This window comes from Elephas maximus, chromosome 13, assembly GCF_024166365.1.
Source record: "Elephas maximus indicus isolate mEleMax1 chromosome 13, mEleMax1 primary haplotype, whole genome shotgun sequence".
Classification (NCBI taxonomy): Eukaryota; Metazoa; Chordata; class Mammalia; order Proboscidea; family Elephantidae; genus Elephas; species Elephas maximus.
The window spans coordinates 45,065,530-45,081,898 of NC_064831.1; the positions used below are offsets into that span (position 1 = coordinate 45,065,530).

The 16,369-nt window shown below is 38.6% G+C and overlaps 1 protein-coding gene across 1 annotated transcript in view; it reads left to right on the plus strand.

The window, feature by feature from the left end:
• Window positions 1-16,369, plus strand: part of UNC13C (unc-13 homolog C) — a 676,763-nt gene that overhangs the window by 586,104 nt on the left and 74,290 nt on the right. The window contains exons 26-28 of the mRNA XM_049852627.1: window positions 6,252-6,401; window positions 11,495-11,618; window positions 15,383-15,439. Of these exons, the coding sequence (XP_049708584.1) occupies window positions 6,252-6,401; window positions 11,495-11,618; window positions 15,383-15,439 (331 nt within the window). The remainder of the gene's footprint in view (window positions 1-6,251; window positions 6,402-11,494; window positions 11,619-15,382; window positions 15,440-16,369) is intronic.

A 16,369-nucleotide genomic window follows, 5' to 3' on the forward strand; every position in this document is an offset into this window, starting at 1 on the left:
TAGCAGAATCCAAAACATTGAAATATTACAAAGCATCTTCTCTGACCATAAGAAAATAAAAGTAGAAATCAATAACCGAAAAAACAGGGAAAAGAAATCAAACACTTGGAAACTGAACAATACCCTTCTCAAAACAATTGGGTCATAGAAGACATTAAGGATTGAATAAGGAAATTCACAGAATCCAATGAGAATGAAAACACTTCCTATCAGAACCTTTGGGACACAGCAAAAGCAGTGCTCAGTAGTCAATTTATATCAATAAACGTACACATCCAAAAAGAAGAAAGGGCCAAAATCAAAGACTTATTCCTACAATTTGAACAAATACAGAGAGAGCAACAAAAGGAACCCTCAAGCACCAGAAGAAAGCAAGTAATAAAAATTAGAGCAGAATTAAATGAAATAGAAAACAGAACAACCACTGAAAGAATTAACAGGGCCAAAAAATGGTTCTTTGAAAAAATTAACAAAATTGATAAACCACTGGCCAAACTGACAAAAGAAAACCAGGTGAGGAAGCAGATAACCTGAATAAGAAATGAAATGGGTGATATTACAACAGACCCAACTGAAATTAAAAAAATCATAACAGATTACTACGAAAAATTGTACTCTAACAAATTTGAAAACCTAGAAGGAATGGATGATTTCCTAGAAACACACTATCTACCTAAACTAACAGAAACAGAGGTAGAAAAACTAAATAGACCCATAACAAAAGAAGAGATTGAAAAGGTAATCAAAAAACTCCCAGTAAAAAAAAAAAAAAAAGCCCTGGCCCAGATGGCTTCACTGCAGAGTTCTACCAAACTTTCAGAGAAGAGTTAACACCACTACTACTAAAGGTATTTCAGAGCATAGAAAAGGACGGAATACTCCCAAACTCATTCTATGACACCAGCATATTCCTGATACCAAATCCAGGTAAAGACTCCACAAAAAAAGAAAATTACAGACCTATATCCCTCATGAACTTAGATGCAAAAATCCTCAACAAAATTCTAGTGAATAGAATTCAACAACATATCCAAAAAATGATTCACCATGACCAAGTGGGATTCATACCAGCTATGCAGATGGTTCAACATTAGAAAAGGAACCAATGTAATTCATCATATAAATAAAAGACAAGAACCACATGATTTTATCAATCGATGCTGAAAGGGCATTTGACAAAGTTCAACACCCATTCATGATAAAAACTCCCAGCAAAATAGGCACAGAAGGAAAATTCCTCAACATAATAAAGGGCATTTATACAAAGCCAACAGCCAACATCATCCTAAATGGAGACAGTCTGAAAGCATTCCCCTTGAGATTGGGAACCAAACAAGGATGCCCTTTATCACCACTCTTATTCAACATTGTGCTGGAGATCCTAGCCAGAGCAATTAGGCTAGATAAAGAAATAAAGGGCATCCAGATTGGCAAGGAAGAAGAGTATCTCTATTTGCAGATGACATGATCTTATACACAGAAAACCCTAAAGAATCCTCAAGAAAACTACTGAAACTAGTAGAAGAGTTCAGCAGAGTATGAGGATAAAAAACTTACAAAAATCACTTGGATTCCTCTACACCAACAAAAAGAACATCGAAGAGGAAATCACCAAATTGATACCATTTACAGCAGCCCCCAAGAAGATAAAATACTTAGGAATAAATCTTACCAGAGATATAAAAGACCTATACAAAGAAAACTACAATACAGTACTGCAAGAAACCAAAAGAGACCTACACAAGTGGAAAAGCATACCTTGCTCATGGATAGGAAGACTCACAGTGTAAAAACTTCTATTCTACCAAAAGCTCTCTATGGATACAATGCAATTCCAATACAAATTCCATCGACATTTTTTAATGAGATGGAGAAACAAATCACCAACTTCATATAGAAGGGAAAGAGGCCCCGGATAAGTAAAGCATTACTGAAAAAGAAGAACAAAGTGGGAGGCCTCCCTCCCTACCTGATTTTAGAATCTGTTATACAGCCACAATAGTCGAAACAGCCTGGTACTGGTACAACAACAGATACATGGACCAATGGAACAGAATTGAGAATCCAGACATAAATCCATCCACATATGAGCAGCCAATATTTAACAAAGGCCCAAATTCAGTTACATGGGGGAAAGACAGTCTTTTTAACAAATGGTGCTGGCAAAACTGGATATCCATCTGCAAAAATATGAAACAAGACCCATATCTCATGCCATGCACAAAAACTAACTCAAAATGGACCAAAGACCTAAATATAAAATCTAAAACGATAAGGATCATGGAAGAAAAAATAGGGAAAATGCTAGGAGTCCTAACACATGGCATAAACAGTATACAAAACATTACTAACAATGCAGAAGAAAAACTAGATAACTGGGAGCTCCTAAAAATCAAACACCTATGCTCATCCAAAGACTTCACCAAAAGAGTAAAAAGATTACCTCCAGACCGGGAAAAAGGTTTTGGCTATGACTTTTTGGATCAGCATCTGATATCTAAAATCTACATGATACTGCAAAAACACAACTACAAAATGACAACCCAGTTAAAAAATGGGCAAAAGATATGAACAGACACTTCACTAAAGAAGACATTCAGGTAGCCAACAGATACATGAGGAAATGCTCACGATCATGAGCCATTAGAGAAATGCAAATCAAAACTACAATGAGATTCCATCTCACTCCAACAAGGCTGGCATTAATCCAAAAAACACAAAATAATAAATGTTAGAGAGGTCGTGCAGAGACTGGTGGGAATGTAAAATGGTACAACCACTTTGGAAATCAATTTGGCACTTCCTTGAAAAACTAGAAATAGAATTACCATGCAATCCAGCAATCCCATTCCTTGGAATATATCCTAGAGAAATGAGAGCCTTTATAAGAACAGATATATGCACACCCTGTTCATTGCAGCACTGTTTACAATAGCAAAAAGGTGGAAGAAACCAATGTACCCATCAATAAATAAATGGATAAATTATGGTATATTCACACAATAGAATACTACGCATCGATAAAGAACAGTGACGAATCTGTGAAACATTTCATAACATGGAGGAATCTGGAAGGCATTATGCTGAGTGAAATTAGTCAGTTGCAAAAGAACAAAATTGTTTAAGACCACTATTATAATAACTGGAGAAATAGTTTAAACAGAGAAGAAAATATTTTTTGATGGTTACGAGAGGTGGGAGGGAGGGAGGCAAGGAGAGGGTTTTCACTAATTAGATAGTAGAATAGAACTAGTTTAGATGAAGGAAAAGACAACACAATACAAAGCAAGGTCAGCACAACTGGACTAAACTAAAAGCAGTTTCCTGAATAAAATGAATGCTTCGAAGGCCAGCATAGCAGGGGCAGGTGTTTGGGGAGCATGGTTTCAGGGGACATTTAAGTCAATTGGCATAATAAAATCTATTAAGATGACATTGCACATCCTATTTTGGAGAGTAGCTTCTGGGATCTTAAGCGCTAGCAAGTGGCCACCTAAGATGCATCAATGGGTCTCAACTCACCTGGAGCAAAGAACAACAAAGACATAAGGTAATTATGAGCCCAAGAGACGGAAAGGACGCATAAACCAGAGACTACATCAGTCTGAGACCAGAAGAACGGGATGGTGCTGGGCTACAACCGATGACTGCCCTGACAGGGAACACAACAGAGAACCCCTGAGGGAGCAGGAGAACAGTGGGATGCAGACCCCAAATTCTTGTAAAAAGCCCAGACTAAATGGTCTGACTGAGACTAGAAGGACCCTGGAGGTCATGGTCCCCAGACCTTTTGTTAGCGCAAGACAGGAACCATTCCCAAAGCCAACTCTTCAGACAAGGTCTGGACTGGACTATAGGATAGGAAATGATACTGGTGAAGAGTGAGCTTCTTGGATCAAGTAGACACATGAGACTATGTTGGCATCTCCTGTCTGGAAGGGAGACGAGAGGGCAGAGGGGGTCAGAAGCTGGCCGAATGGACACAAAAATAGAGAGAGGAGGGAAGGAGTGTGCTGTCTCACTAGGGGCAGAGCAATTAGAAGTATATAGCAAGGTGTTTGTAAATTTTTGTATAAGAGACTGACTCAATCTGTAAACTTTTACTTAAAGCACAATAAAAATTAAAAAAAATAAGATGACTAAATGGAATAGAAATTGGAGTATAAATATGTAAATAAAAAATGTATTTTCAAAATGCTTTCTGTAATATATCCAAATCATTCTGATAAACAAGTACTTTTTGCTTTGTTTTGTTTTATCTTGTTTGAGGGGCGAATATTCAGGTTACAAAGGCTGAAATATAAATAATAATTTGAAAAAACCTGGATACACCTCAGAAATGAAGTAAGATGTGATGCTCCTGGGAGGATTCTTAAATGGCTTTTGTCTCGTGAGGCAGCTATTTCAACCTAGGTGTTGAACGCCTGGCTACCCAGCACGCATTCCTTCATCGTTTTTTAAATATCAGCAATAATTTAGTACTTTGCTCAATGAAAGCTGGAATAATTGGAACAAACATCCCACATGCCATGCTTTACTTAAAAAAAGAACTGTTATTATATCCTTGTTGCTATGACTTTATTTCCCACACTACCAACCAGAGTCGCATCACACATACAGGACGAGTGGGAAGTCCACAGTGATCAGCATGATCGTGCTGTGAAGTCAAACTGGATAATTTTAGTCTGAATCCACCCTTCTTAGGGTCCAAATAGCAGTTGACAGCTTTAAAATTAATTTCATAATTAATTGCTAAAAATCAATTTCATATGGTGTTAACTGAAACCCACAATTAAATGATTCTACTACATGCAACTGGTAGGGTAACTTTGTAGCACAGCCTGGGTAGAGCCAAACCACATACCTAAGGTCTGAGTTCCTGGGCTCCTCATGTGTACACAGAGCACCCGCCTCAGAACTGAGACCTAAGGGATGTCACTTCAGTGCACCCCAAACCACTTTCTGCATTACCAGAGATGGTTCTTCCTTCTCTACCCCAATCAAGCCTGATAACTTGTGTGAAAACACAAATTATTTTCACAGAGCATCACAGAAGGAAGCCTCTGAAACGAGCCCCCTTCAAGCACAGGTTAGGAACTATTTGGCATCTGCTCTGAATGATTTGAGTGACTCCTCTGCCCAGAGTCACCACAGCCCCACAGAATGGTAGACACATCCTTGATGAACTGGGTTATTTGGCAACTGGGTTATTTTTGTAGTATAGATTTGGTCTCATTGAGAAAAAAAAAAAGGAGAAGAAAGGCAGCAAAAAAATTAGTATTACTCTGTTCTTAAACAAAAAAGTCTTGGAGATTTTCAAAATATGTGCCGCTTGACAGGTTTCTGCTTGTGCAAACTCTGCCTTCTGGTTTTGTGGCTTACTACATTATTTTTAATGATACCTTTGGTACCAGAGGCTCGCTGGTTTAATTAAGTTAACAAAGAACTCAGAAACATTTCATAGGAATTCTTCGGTGAGTATTTGGATCCTTGGGTGCTCACAAAGTCTATCATTATTTACTGGCTCTGCTTTGATTTAAACTCATTATCAATAAAGCCTTTTTCAACCAAAAAGTGGATAGAAAAGGAGACTTTTTCAGGTGAAATTACCAAAAATTGATAGAGAAAAAAGACTTTTTGGTTGAAGGGCAGAGGTAGAACGCCACTGTCTGTTAACTCGGAGAATGCTTCCACCATGTCGAGCCCACCCGCAGAGCAGACTTCTGTTGGGACTTTACCGCGTGGGTCTGTTGAAGGAACCTCCTTTTCACATTTCTGGAAACTGAATGTCATACCTTCTGTTCAATCTACCCAAACCTCATCTCACTGATTTGAGAATCAGGCAAAAGAAAGCACCTATTTCAAAGACCATTATTACTACAGCCAGCAGGACCATTTATGACCCAGTGGTAAATCGGCTACCCAGAAATTCTCAATTTTATTTACTTTCCTTTTATAGTGCCCCGGGTCTGTACAACCACCTGGGGCACTATAAAAGGAAAGTATTCCCACTACCACCAACTCCTTATTCACTTTCTCCGCTCTTCCCACTACCACCTCCAAGCACTACCTGACAAAAGTCCAAATGCAGGTCCACACGGATGACTGCCAAATGGTCAAGGATTTGGACTCCTCTGGGCCAGAACTCATTGAAGTATATCACACTTATTAGGGTGGATTTAAAACAGACTAAGGCAAAGCAAGGCAAAAATATTTGCTTCTATTCTAGAATTTATATTCCTTGTTTTTAGTTTCCAGCTTATAATTGAACAGTGTATAAAACAAATGAGTTTTGAACTAAATCGAATGAGATCAAATGGAAATACCACATGTAATAAGAACAGTGCAGCAATGGATGCAGAGATTGTGTTAAGACCACTCATGGACTTCTTGGACAAAACGTAAGTTTTCTAATCATTTTTCTCTCCATTTGTCTAACCACTCTTTACTGCCCTTAACGTGACTGATATGGCTTTAAGGGGAAAAATAAATTCCTTAATGCAAGGCTTTAAAGAACACACATTTAATGCAGCTTTAAAAGGACCTTCACAGAAGTACAGTAATTGATCAAAAAACAAAACACTTTTAAGTCACTAGTAGGTAGAAAAACTCAGGAATGACTTCATACAGAAAAGGAAAATGTAAAGAAAATAAATATTGGTGAGGAGGCGGCTGTTCTGAGGGAGGTGAGAAATTTAGGATTTCACGCTCCTCAGATAAAATATCGTTTTGCATCCTCCTGGACATAGAGGAGGACTGAGTTGACTTGATAGTATGTGATTTCATGTGAGAGCTTGCTGAAGAAAAGAAGAACGCAAGTGTAACTAGAATTAATTCAACTCAGAGACAAAGAGATAGCTGCCCTATTCAACCTTCTGTAACTATTTTATTGAGTGCCCACCTGTATCAAACCCTAGTCTAGACAGTGCACCATGATGACAAAGGAAGTCAAAGTTCCTGCCTCCAAAGACATTACAGTGCAGTAAGGAAGTGAGTGTGTGCTAATAGAAGCTAAGAAAATGTTCTTGTCAGAAAGTTGTTTTTTTGTTTTTTCAGTGCTTCTACTCAGTCTCTATCCTCAGGAATTCTAATTTATTAAGTTTGGAGTAGGGTCAAGGCACCTATATTTTAATAAGCAAACAGGCACATGATTTCCTAAACCAGAACTGAAAGTAGAAGAGAAAGGTAAGTAATAATTTTGGATGCCTGAAAAGGGACCAGTGTTATGTCTGATAGTTTACATAAGTTATCTCACTTAATACTGTTGTGACAGATTAATTCCAAAGGGACCAAGATAAAAAAGAGGAATAGGATACCTGCCTTTAAAGATAACGGCAACAAAGAATTAATAGGAAGAGCCTCTTATTATATTTATGATTTCTATTTAAGCCCATTCACTTACAATGTTACCACACAAGGAATACTAATGTCCTTATAATTTTCATGATTTGGTAGAAAAGTAAAGCCTTCCTTTCTTTTCTCTGCATGGAAGTGTCTGTAAGATAAGTGAGTAAGTGGGTAACTTATCAGGAGATAGGTTGGCAAATTGATCTAAAAGAAAGAAATGGAAGAAATAAGAGAGGGAGAGAGGAATAAACAGCAGGAAGAAAAGAGAGAGGGAAGGAGAAAAGTAGTTTTTCATTTGTTTGATTTCTGTAAGTAAACTTTTACTCTTATCAGGTAATTTGCTATAAAATCTCTTAAAATTTTTATCGTATCATGTGGTTCTTTCCTCTGGACAATACAGAACTGAGACCCTATAAACACACCAGCGTTTTGTTCTGAGTGTGATGGTGAGCAGAGAGCAGAGCCAGGCAGTCCTGACCCTCTTAAACTCCCACTGAAATGCCATCTGCTCTGTTTTCGTTAGAACTCTAGGCAGCAGTTGGGAAACATACCATTGGCAAAACTAAATTGGTTTCTGTATATACTATAAGGAAAAGTTGTGGAACAGACAGAAGGTTTTAATTAATCCTGACATTGCCAACTACTAGCTGAGTTACCTTGACTTCATTTCACCGTCTTTAAAACGGGACTAATACAGAAAGTGGGCTGACCCTTAGGTATGTTTGTTGTTAGGTGCCATTTAAGTTCTTATTTTACTCAGTCTTAATCTTCTACTTCAAATGGAACTTTTTACAGTGATGATTCAGTGGTAGAACTGACTTCCATGTAGGAGAACTGGATTCAATTACTTCTGAAATCAGCCAATGAAAACCCTGTGACTAACAACAGCCCACAACTGATTACCGGGCAGCACAGGACCAGCAGCGTTTTGTTTCACTGTGTACCGGGTCACCATGAGTCGGGACCAATTCAGTGGCAACTAATAACAACAGTGGCACTTTGTTATATCATCATAAACATCATTTCTTGTCATACTTAGTAGAGAGAGAGAATGTATAAAGATAGAAAAAAAAATCTATAGGCTTTACATTTTTTTGAAAGAGATTTGTTACAGGCCATGAAGAAATTCTTAGAGCTAATACAGAATGCATACATTGAAAGCCGCTGGTTAGGAGAGATCAAAAAAAAGGAAAAGTCAGATATTGACTCTATTCCGAAGGAGCTAACAGAAACAAGAAAGATATGCAAATAGACATAATAAGATGTAAAGTGATAATCTCTTCAGAGAATCAGTAAAAATTTCATTTGGGTTTGATGTTTAAAGACGGATAGGATTTGGACCCATGGAAATGAAAGACAGGCATTCCAGGGACAGAGAAAACAGCTGGTTATATCTTCATGAAAATAGGATTAACTCTATGACAGGAGATCCCTATCACCGGTTAACATACCTGACCTTTGACAATTGTCTGGTTCATTGGTTCTGTGGTCAGCCAATCCAGATAGCTCAGCTTCCAAAATATATGCTTTTCAGCTTCCATTATCAGGTCGGTTAACTCTGATTAAAGGGGCATTTGCTAGGTTTTCCCTTTATCTTCTGTTATTTAAAACTAGCAATAGAGGGCTGAATGTCTTCAGGTTGGTTTTCAGAAAATCCCCTCAGGAATCATGTTATATTATAAATGTGTAGGCTCTCTTTGTGCCTCTCTAAATAAAACATATTTTATTATGTTTCACTTACTCTACCAAGACCTCACCACTTTATAGAACAAAGAGCTGTAAACTCCATTTCCAACTAGCAGAAATCCCATGAAGAACTGTAAACTTGTCAGTGATTTTGTTCCTATTCTTTCAGTTGTAAGCAGGGTTAGTTAGCATGCCAAGTACATAAGCTGACCATACAAACAAGATCAAGTTTTATATTGGAATTTTGGAAGTGGAAATTACACATCTGTAACAAAATTGGAAGATTTGTCCAATCTCAGATCACCATAGACTCTCTGAGGATAGGTTTGGTAGTTCTGTCATGGTACATCTTCTTATATATGGAAACCTAATACATAAAATTGGCTTCCTCTGGATGAAGGGGTGGAGGTTGGGCCCCTGAGGCATATTCATGGAACTCTCCAGCTCCACTAGTTTAGAAACCATTGTTCAAGGGAGCCCTCATAGCTGGCCGATGAATGTTCATATGATGGACATAGAGTAGAAACAAGATGCATCATGGCAGAACAATCAAACCTTTCTCAGAAATTTCTAGGATGATTTGAGTAGTGTTGGCAGAAATACTTCTGCATGGAAATGTATTTTGGAAATCCCTCCCTTTGCCTCTCACATGTCACATATCTTTAAATACTAATTGTTAATACTAATTATTATGTCTCTAAATGCTAAAAGCCTACTTTATAATTTCAGAATCCAAAAGTATATAAAGTTCTTAGTAACACTATCTAGGGTCACTGAGGCGGCCCTGAAATATGTGACCCACTTGTGAACCTCTGCAAAAAAAAAACAAAACCGATTGCCATGGAGTCAATTCTGACTCATAACAACCCTATAGGACAGGGTTGAACTGCCCCACTGCATTTCCAAGGCTATAATCTTTACTGGAGCAGATCGACAGGTCTTTTCTCCCACGGAGCTGCTGGCGGGTTCAAACTGCTGACCTTTTGGTTAGCAGCCAAGTGCTTAACCACTGCGTCACCAGGGCTCCTATCCTCTGTGAAGCAGGTTTAATTCATTCTTGAAAGGAGTGTCAGAAAGTCCCACGTTGCATTATGGTACATTCAGTAAAAAGTCCCACATCACATTATGGTACGTTCAGTAAATGTTTATGTGGCACTGTCTCTGCTTCCTAGTACTGTGGTGACACATGTCCCATAAGTGGATGGCTTTAAACAACAGACATTTATTTTCTCACAGTTCTAGGGTCTAAAAGTCCAAATCAGGGTCATGGCCATCCGAATCCCTTCCTTGTCTGTAACCCCAGATATTCCTTCATTCTTGGCTTGTAGAGGTCCTCAGGTAGCATCTGTCTTCCTGTTTCTGAGAGTATCTATCTCTAATCTGCTCTTTTTATAACTCAGAAGTGATTAGATTGAAGACACACCCTACACTGGTATGGCCTTATTAACATAACAAAGGAAACCCTGTTCCCAAACAAGATTACAGTCACAGGTATAAGGGTTAGAGTTCCAGCACAGACACAGTGCATTCATCATGGGCTTCACTGGGTGTGGGAAGACATGCTGGAGTTAGAGGGAGAGGGCCTGACTTTGAACCGCAGCTCTCACTCATTAGCTTCACTTCCTTGGACAAGTTCCCTACCCTCTCCGAGCCTGTTTTCCAACTCTAAAATGGTTGTAGTAATAACTGAGAAAATACATGCAGAAATATATGTGATGTTGTCATCATCCTTATCATGAGAACAATTTCTAAGAATATCCAGAACTTATGAAAGTTGGAAAATACTAATTCTTGAGTGAAATGATATGTGTCTTCACTGTGTCATGCTGTGTCGGTTCAGTGCCATATAGTAATGAAAATACAGTTTTTTGGTTTTGGTCTCACACCATGAACTTGAGGCATGTGGGGAATACAAGCTGGTGGTGATGGTGGAAATCACATACTCTGGGAACCTGATTGTATCAGGTAAATGGTTTGCCCTCTGCTCAGGGACCTCCCAACAGGTGGGTGAGAAAAAATACGGTTCTGTGGTTGTTTTCTCAACCCCCATGTCAAGCCCTCCTGGTGGACTGATCTCAGAGATGGCACTTGGCGTAAAAACAATTAAATAAGGATAAGGAGGGGTCCCCTGCCTTTAACTGAATGTTTACTTTGTGTGTTTTCAAAGGTTTTTTCCCTTCCTAAGTCTGTCAATTTAGGAAACATTTGCGGAAAGAAATACCCCAAATTCATTTTCTACCCGTAATAGTGAATTATCTAATATATAGTATGATAAAATAGATTTTTTATTTTATGTCATCTTTGGTTTTGTTTTGTTTCTCAGTAAATGTAATTTAGCACTTAAAAATTATGAAGGTCTAGTCAGGTATTTGAGCTCTAGTGTTAGTAACATCAATTTCTGACCTGTAAAATAAGTTGATATTGATACAGTATTTAAGAGTGAGTGCGTGTTTTATTTCAGATTAAGTCTTTCGGCAAAAATATGTGAGAAAACAGTCCTGAAACGAGTTTTAAAGGAACTATGGAAGCTAGTTCTTAACAAAATAGAAAAACAAATCGTTCTCCCTCCCCTGACTGATCAAACCGTAAGTATTTAATTAACATTTGGTTAGAGTTTCAATAACCCATCTGGTTGTTTTTGTTTAAATCAATGGTTTTGATCCACTAATTAAATCAATTTTGGGAAAAAAGTGTTTAGTTTACAGTTTTTTAACAATGATCACTCAAATGACAGTTTTCTACCCAAATCAACTTTAAATTGTAGCAATGGCAGTCAAACTGCATGCCTGCTTAGCACTCAAAACTTTATGTCTTGAAAAAGCATATCAAAGTTCACTTTGTAAGGTTATATGGTCTACACATATAATTTTTTATTTAAATTTATTGTAATCACAGAGAAATAGATTTAGAGTAGAATATACCAGTCGTGTTCCTTTCTTAGATTTTTCAGTCTAAGGAGGTAGATTCAGAGTTGCTCTATGGATGTTTTTTCACTTTTCCATTCTGCTGCCATCCATTGCCTTCCCACTTGGAGGTTAATAGTGGAAATGCCTTTTAGTGAGTTTGGAGAATGGGATTTTATCACACACAGTGAAATAAAAAAAGAACCAGAAGGATCAACTGGCAACAAAGTTAGACCATGGTCAAGTAGATAGTGCCAAGTGTCTTAGTTCACATATCCTGACCTAGCCCCCAAACTAAACCAACTGCAGCAGTCGATCCCTGCTCATAGCGACCCCATAGACTTCCCAAGGCTATAAATCTTTACAGAAGCAGATTGCCACATCTTTCTCCCGAGGAGCTGCTGTTGCTTTCGAAACCGCCTACCTTTCAGTTAGCAGCCGACCGTCTTAACCACCGCACCAGGGGCCCCCATATCCTGACCCAGGCCGGGTAAAATAATTCTAATAAACACCTGTTTGGACTATTTCGGTGACTAAGGAAAATAAATTAATGTAATGAGTAATTATAAACTAAAATACAGATTGACACCATTAATTATGCATACTCGATCTGTATTTATTCAGTGTAATTATATATAGAGAAAATGTTTACTTGTACAGTGTTCCAAGTTACAAAAATGCATGTGTTTTGTTGATTTGCTGCCAACTGCCAGACAGTAATAAAATACAAATTACTTAGTTTTGTTTAATACCATGAATGCGTGGTATAATTATTTGTCACCTGCATAAACCAAAACCCACTGCTGTCGAGTTGATTCCAACTCATAGCAACCCTCTAGGACAGAGTAGAACTGCACCATAGAGTTTCCAAGGAGCACTTGGTGGATTTGAACTGCCGACCTCTTGGTTAGCAGCTGTAGCACTTAACCACTACATCACTAGGGTTTCCGTTACCTACATATAAACCAGAAAAAATAACCTGTTGCTGTGGCGTTGATTCTGACCCGTGGCGACCCTGTGTGTGTCAGAGTAGACTCACACTCCATGGGGTTTTCAAATGGCTGTGATCTTTCAGAAGAAGATTGCCAGGTCAATCTTCCAAGGCACCTCTGAGTGGATTCAAACCACCAACCTTTTAGTTAATAGCCCAGTGCTTAACCATTTGTGCCATGAAGGGGAAATCCTAGCCCACATATATGGATGGCCAAATTACATCTGCACACAGGTAATCTACCTCTCCAGAGAGATACACTTTGCATGGCTTACACACCTAGCAGGCTACCCTCCCCCTGTGCTGGTAGCTCTATGTGCATCAGCACACACACACGCATATACATACCCCAGAGCTTATTGTACTACAACATATTTTTATAACACTAGTCAGCTCCTACGTAATTGGTCAATAGGGGAAAGATGCCAGAATAATCTGGAAGTTGTTGTTGTTAGGTGCTGTCAAGTCAGTTCCACCTGGCAGTGACACTATGTACTACAGAACAAAACACTGCCCGGTCCTGCAACATCCTCACTATCATTGTTATGCTTGAGCCTGTTGTTGGAGTCACTGTGTCAATCCATCTCATTGAGGGTCTTCCTCTTTTTCACTGACCCTGTACTTTACCAAGCATGATGTCCTTCTCCAGGAACTGATCCCTCCTGATAACATGTCCAAAGTATGCGAGACGTGTTCTCACCATCTTTGCTTCTAAGAGGCGTTCTGGCTGTACTTCCTCCAAGATGGATTTGTTCATTCTTCTGACAGTCCATGGTGTATTCAGTATTCAATCTGGAAGTTGGGTTGGTTTATATGTAAATTTTCCTAGGTAAGAGGCTCTGGACTGTAAATAGAAGTATAAACTTCAGCAGAAAAGGAAAGAGCTCTCAGCTGGGCTGCTGCTCAGGCAGGAGCCCTTTTGCCCCTGTTTTAAAAAGAAGAAGAAAAAAGTGCTGCACCTAAGCTAGCTTTCTGGAGAGATGTACCTTGCACGGCTCTCACACCCGGTGAGCTACCCTGCCCCGTGCTGGTAGTTCCAGGTGCTTCCGCATTATCTCTGCCCACAATTGTACTCTATATTTTGTTGTTTGTTTTGTTTTTCAGCATCCCCTGAGGTAGCCATCAGTCTCACTGAGATCCAGCCAGCTGTTCAAGTCATCTCCCAACGTAGCAACTGCTGTTTTTGATAGTTCTTTGGCAACAAAATTCATGGGTTTTGACTGCTCTGCTCCACTGCTCTTTTTCCCATAAGCCCTATTACTTTCAATGTAGGCTTTTTTAAAATATGAGGTTTATCAAGAATGCATATATCACGTTATAGCAGAAATGCTATGTATGAAATTTCATTTTTCATACAATGTTTCCCCAGAAAAGCTTACCATTGCCTAAATGTTGATACAATGTAGCTGTTAGATCTTCAAGTGTGAACCCATATCACTCATTCATTCAGTGACTGTTCTTTGAGCTTCAACTATGTAGCCGAGGCTGTGACAGGTGAGGAGATCAGACAATGAGCACAGCTAACGTGGCGGCCATCCTCGCTAGCCTGCAGCCTCTCATTCCCCAGTGTATAGACACGCTCCACCAAAAACTGCAGAGTGCCACCCAGAAATAACTGATTTTCCTTACTTTTGAAAAGATTCTAAGCCACTGGTGAATTTAACCAATTTGGTAATTTTCCAATTGCATACACCTACAGACATGCATCTAGGGTTTGTTTTTTTTTCTTTAGTTAGTGCTATTTATTGCATAACCATTCATTTCTCCCAGTGATTTATGATGCCAGAATTACCAGATGTTAAGTATTACACACAGAGGGTCTGTTTTTGGACATCTTTTGATTTGTGCTAGCATCTCTGCTATTACTGTTTTGACTACTGTAGTTTTTTGTCGTAAATATATATATATAAACAAAACATTTGTTATCTCAACATTTTTTATGTTTCTGAGCGACTTATTCCAGTGTTTTTCAAACTCCTTTTCACCATGACCTTGGGACTCTAGGGCAATGCCTCTGGCCGGGGGAGGGGTTAAAAGCGCAGGGCTTGGTAGATCCGCCAGGACTTTGGGAGGGGCAGTTCACCTTTTTCAGCTCTCTATATTGAAGTTTTACATAGACTTCCTTTTTGCGGTGTGGAGTAAGGGAGTTCCTTCTGCTACAAATAAGTAAAAGATCACTGATTTAATCCATTGCTACATGGACCAGCTAGTTAGCAGCAACCCATTCATAACTCAAATATAAGCCTTTCAGAAGTGGACACCCATGCAGACTTTTATATTGCCAATAGAACTAGGTAACTTTGACTCAGTCTTTAAAATAGACCAAATAAAGTCATCAAAATCATAAATGTAATAAGGAAAACAGAAAACTCTCTACTGAGTACATTCCTACTATGCCTTATACTGAAGACTTTAAGACTGAATCATCTCTCTCTTTTTCTCTGTGTGTTTCTAGGGACCCCAGATGATTTTCATCGCAGCTAAAGATCTTGGACAGTTATCTAAACTGAAGGTAATAAGAATAAAGAACTTACTGATTTTCCATGAAACGAAATGAACTAACTATAACTCTGCAAGAAACCATCCTCTTACTAGTCATGGTATCTGGCCTGGCACAAGCAGAAGATATGTGTCTGTGATTTCACATCTGCTCTAAGGATGAAATAGGTCCAAATTTAGGAACAGAATTTTACTGTTTTCCCATTTCCCTGTGTTTCCCATGTTTTCCGGTTGGTAAAGGAAATGGGAATTTTAACCTGATGTTGTAGCATTCAGCATTACCTCTTTTGGAGTAAATTACAGAACATATTTTCCTTTCCTCCTGAAAGGTCACAGCCTTGAAAACCTTACAGAGCAGCTCTACTCTGCACACATTTAGTTACTATGAGTCAGGGTCAACTTGACGGCAACTTACAACATGACCAATTTTCCTTTCATACGACAAACTAGCTTTGTATGAACTGAGGCAAAATGGAACACTGCAAAGAAATCCAGTGAAGTCTAGAGAAGTTTTAAAGATAAGAAACCTAATGTGGGAAAATTAAACTCAGGAAAACAGACATTGAACTTGACAACATGATCAACCCCGTTATAAGTGGAGATTTTGTTTTCTAAATAACCTTTAATTCCCACTTGAGATTCTCAAGACTTTGGGGTTTTGCAAAGAACCTAAGGCCCTGTCCCTCTAGGTCAGAAACTTGATTGGCTAAAATGGATGTTGTTTTTATTCCATTTATATCTATTAAGATATAGTAGAGCATGGTGTTAAAGGGATGGTTTTCAGACAGATGGCCTTGGTTCAAATTCTGCCTCAACTACTTCTAACTGTGACATAACCAAGGCATTTAACTTTTCTAAGCTTCATATTTTTTGCATTTGTAAAATGAAGAAAATTTTAATACTTTTTATAGGATTGTTGTGAGGATAAATGAGGTATGCCTTC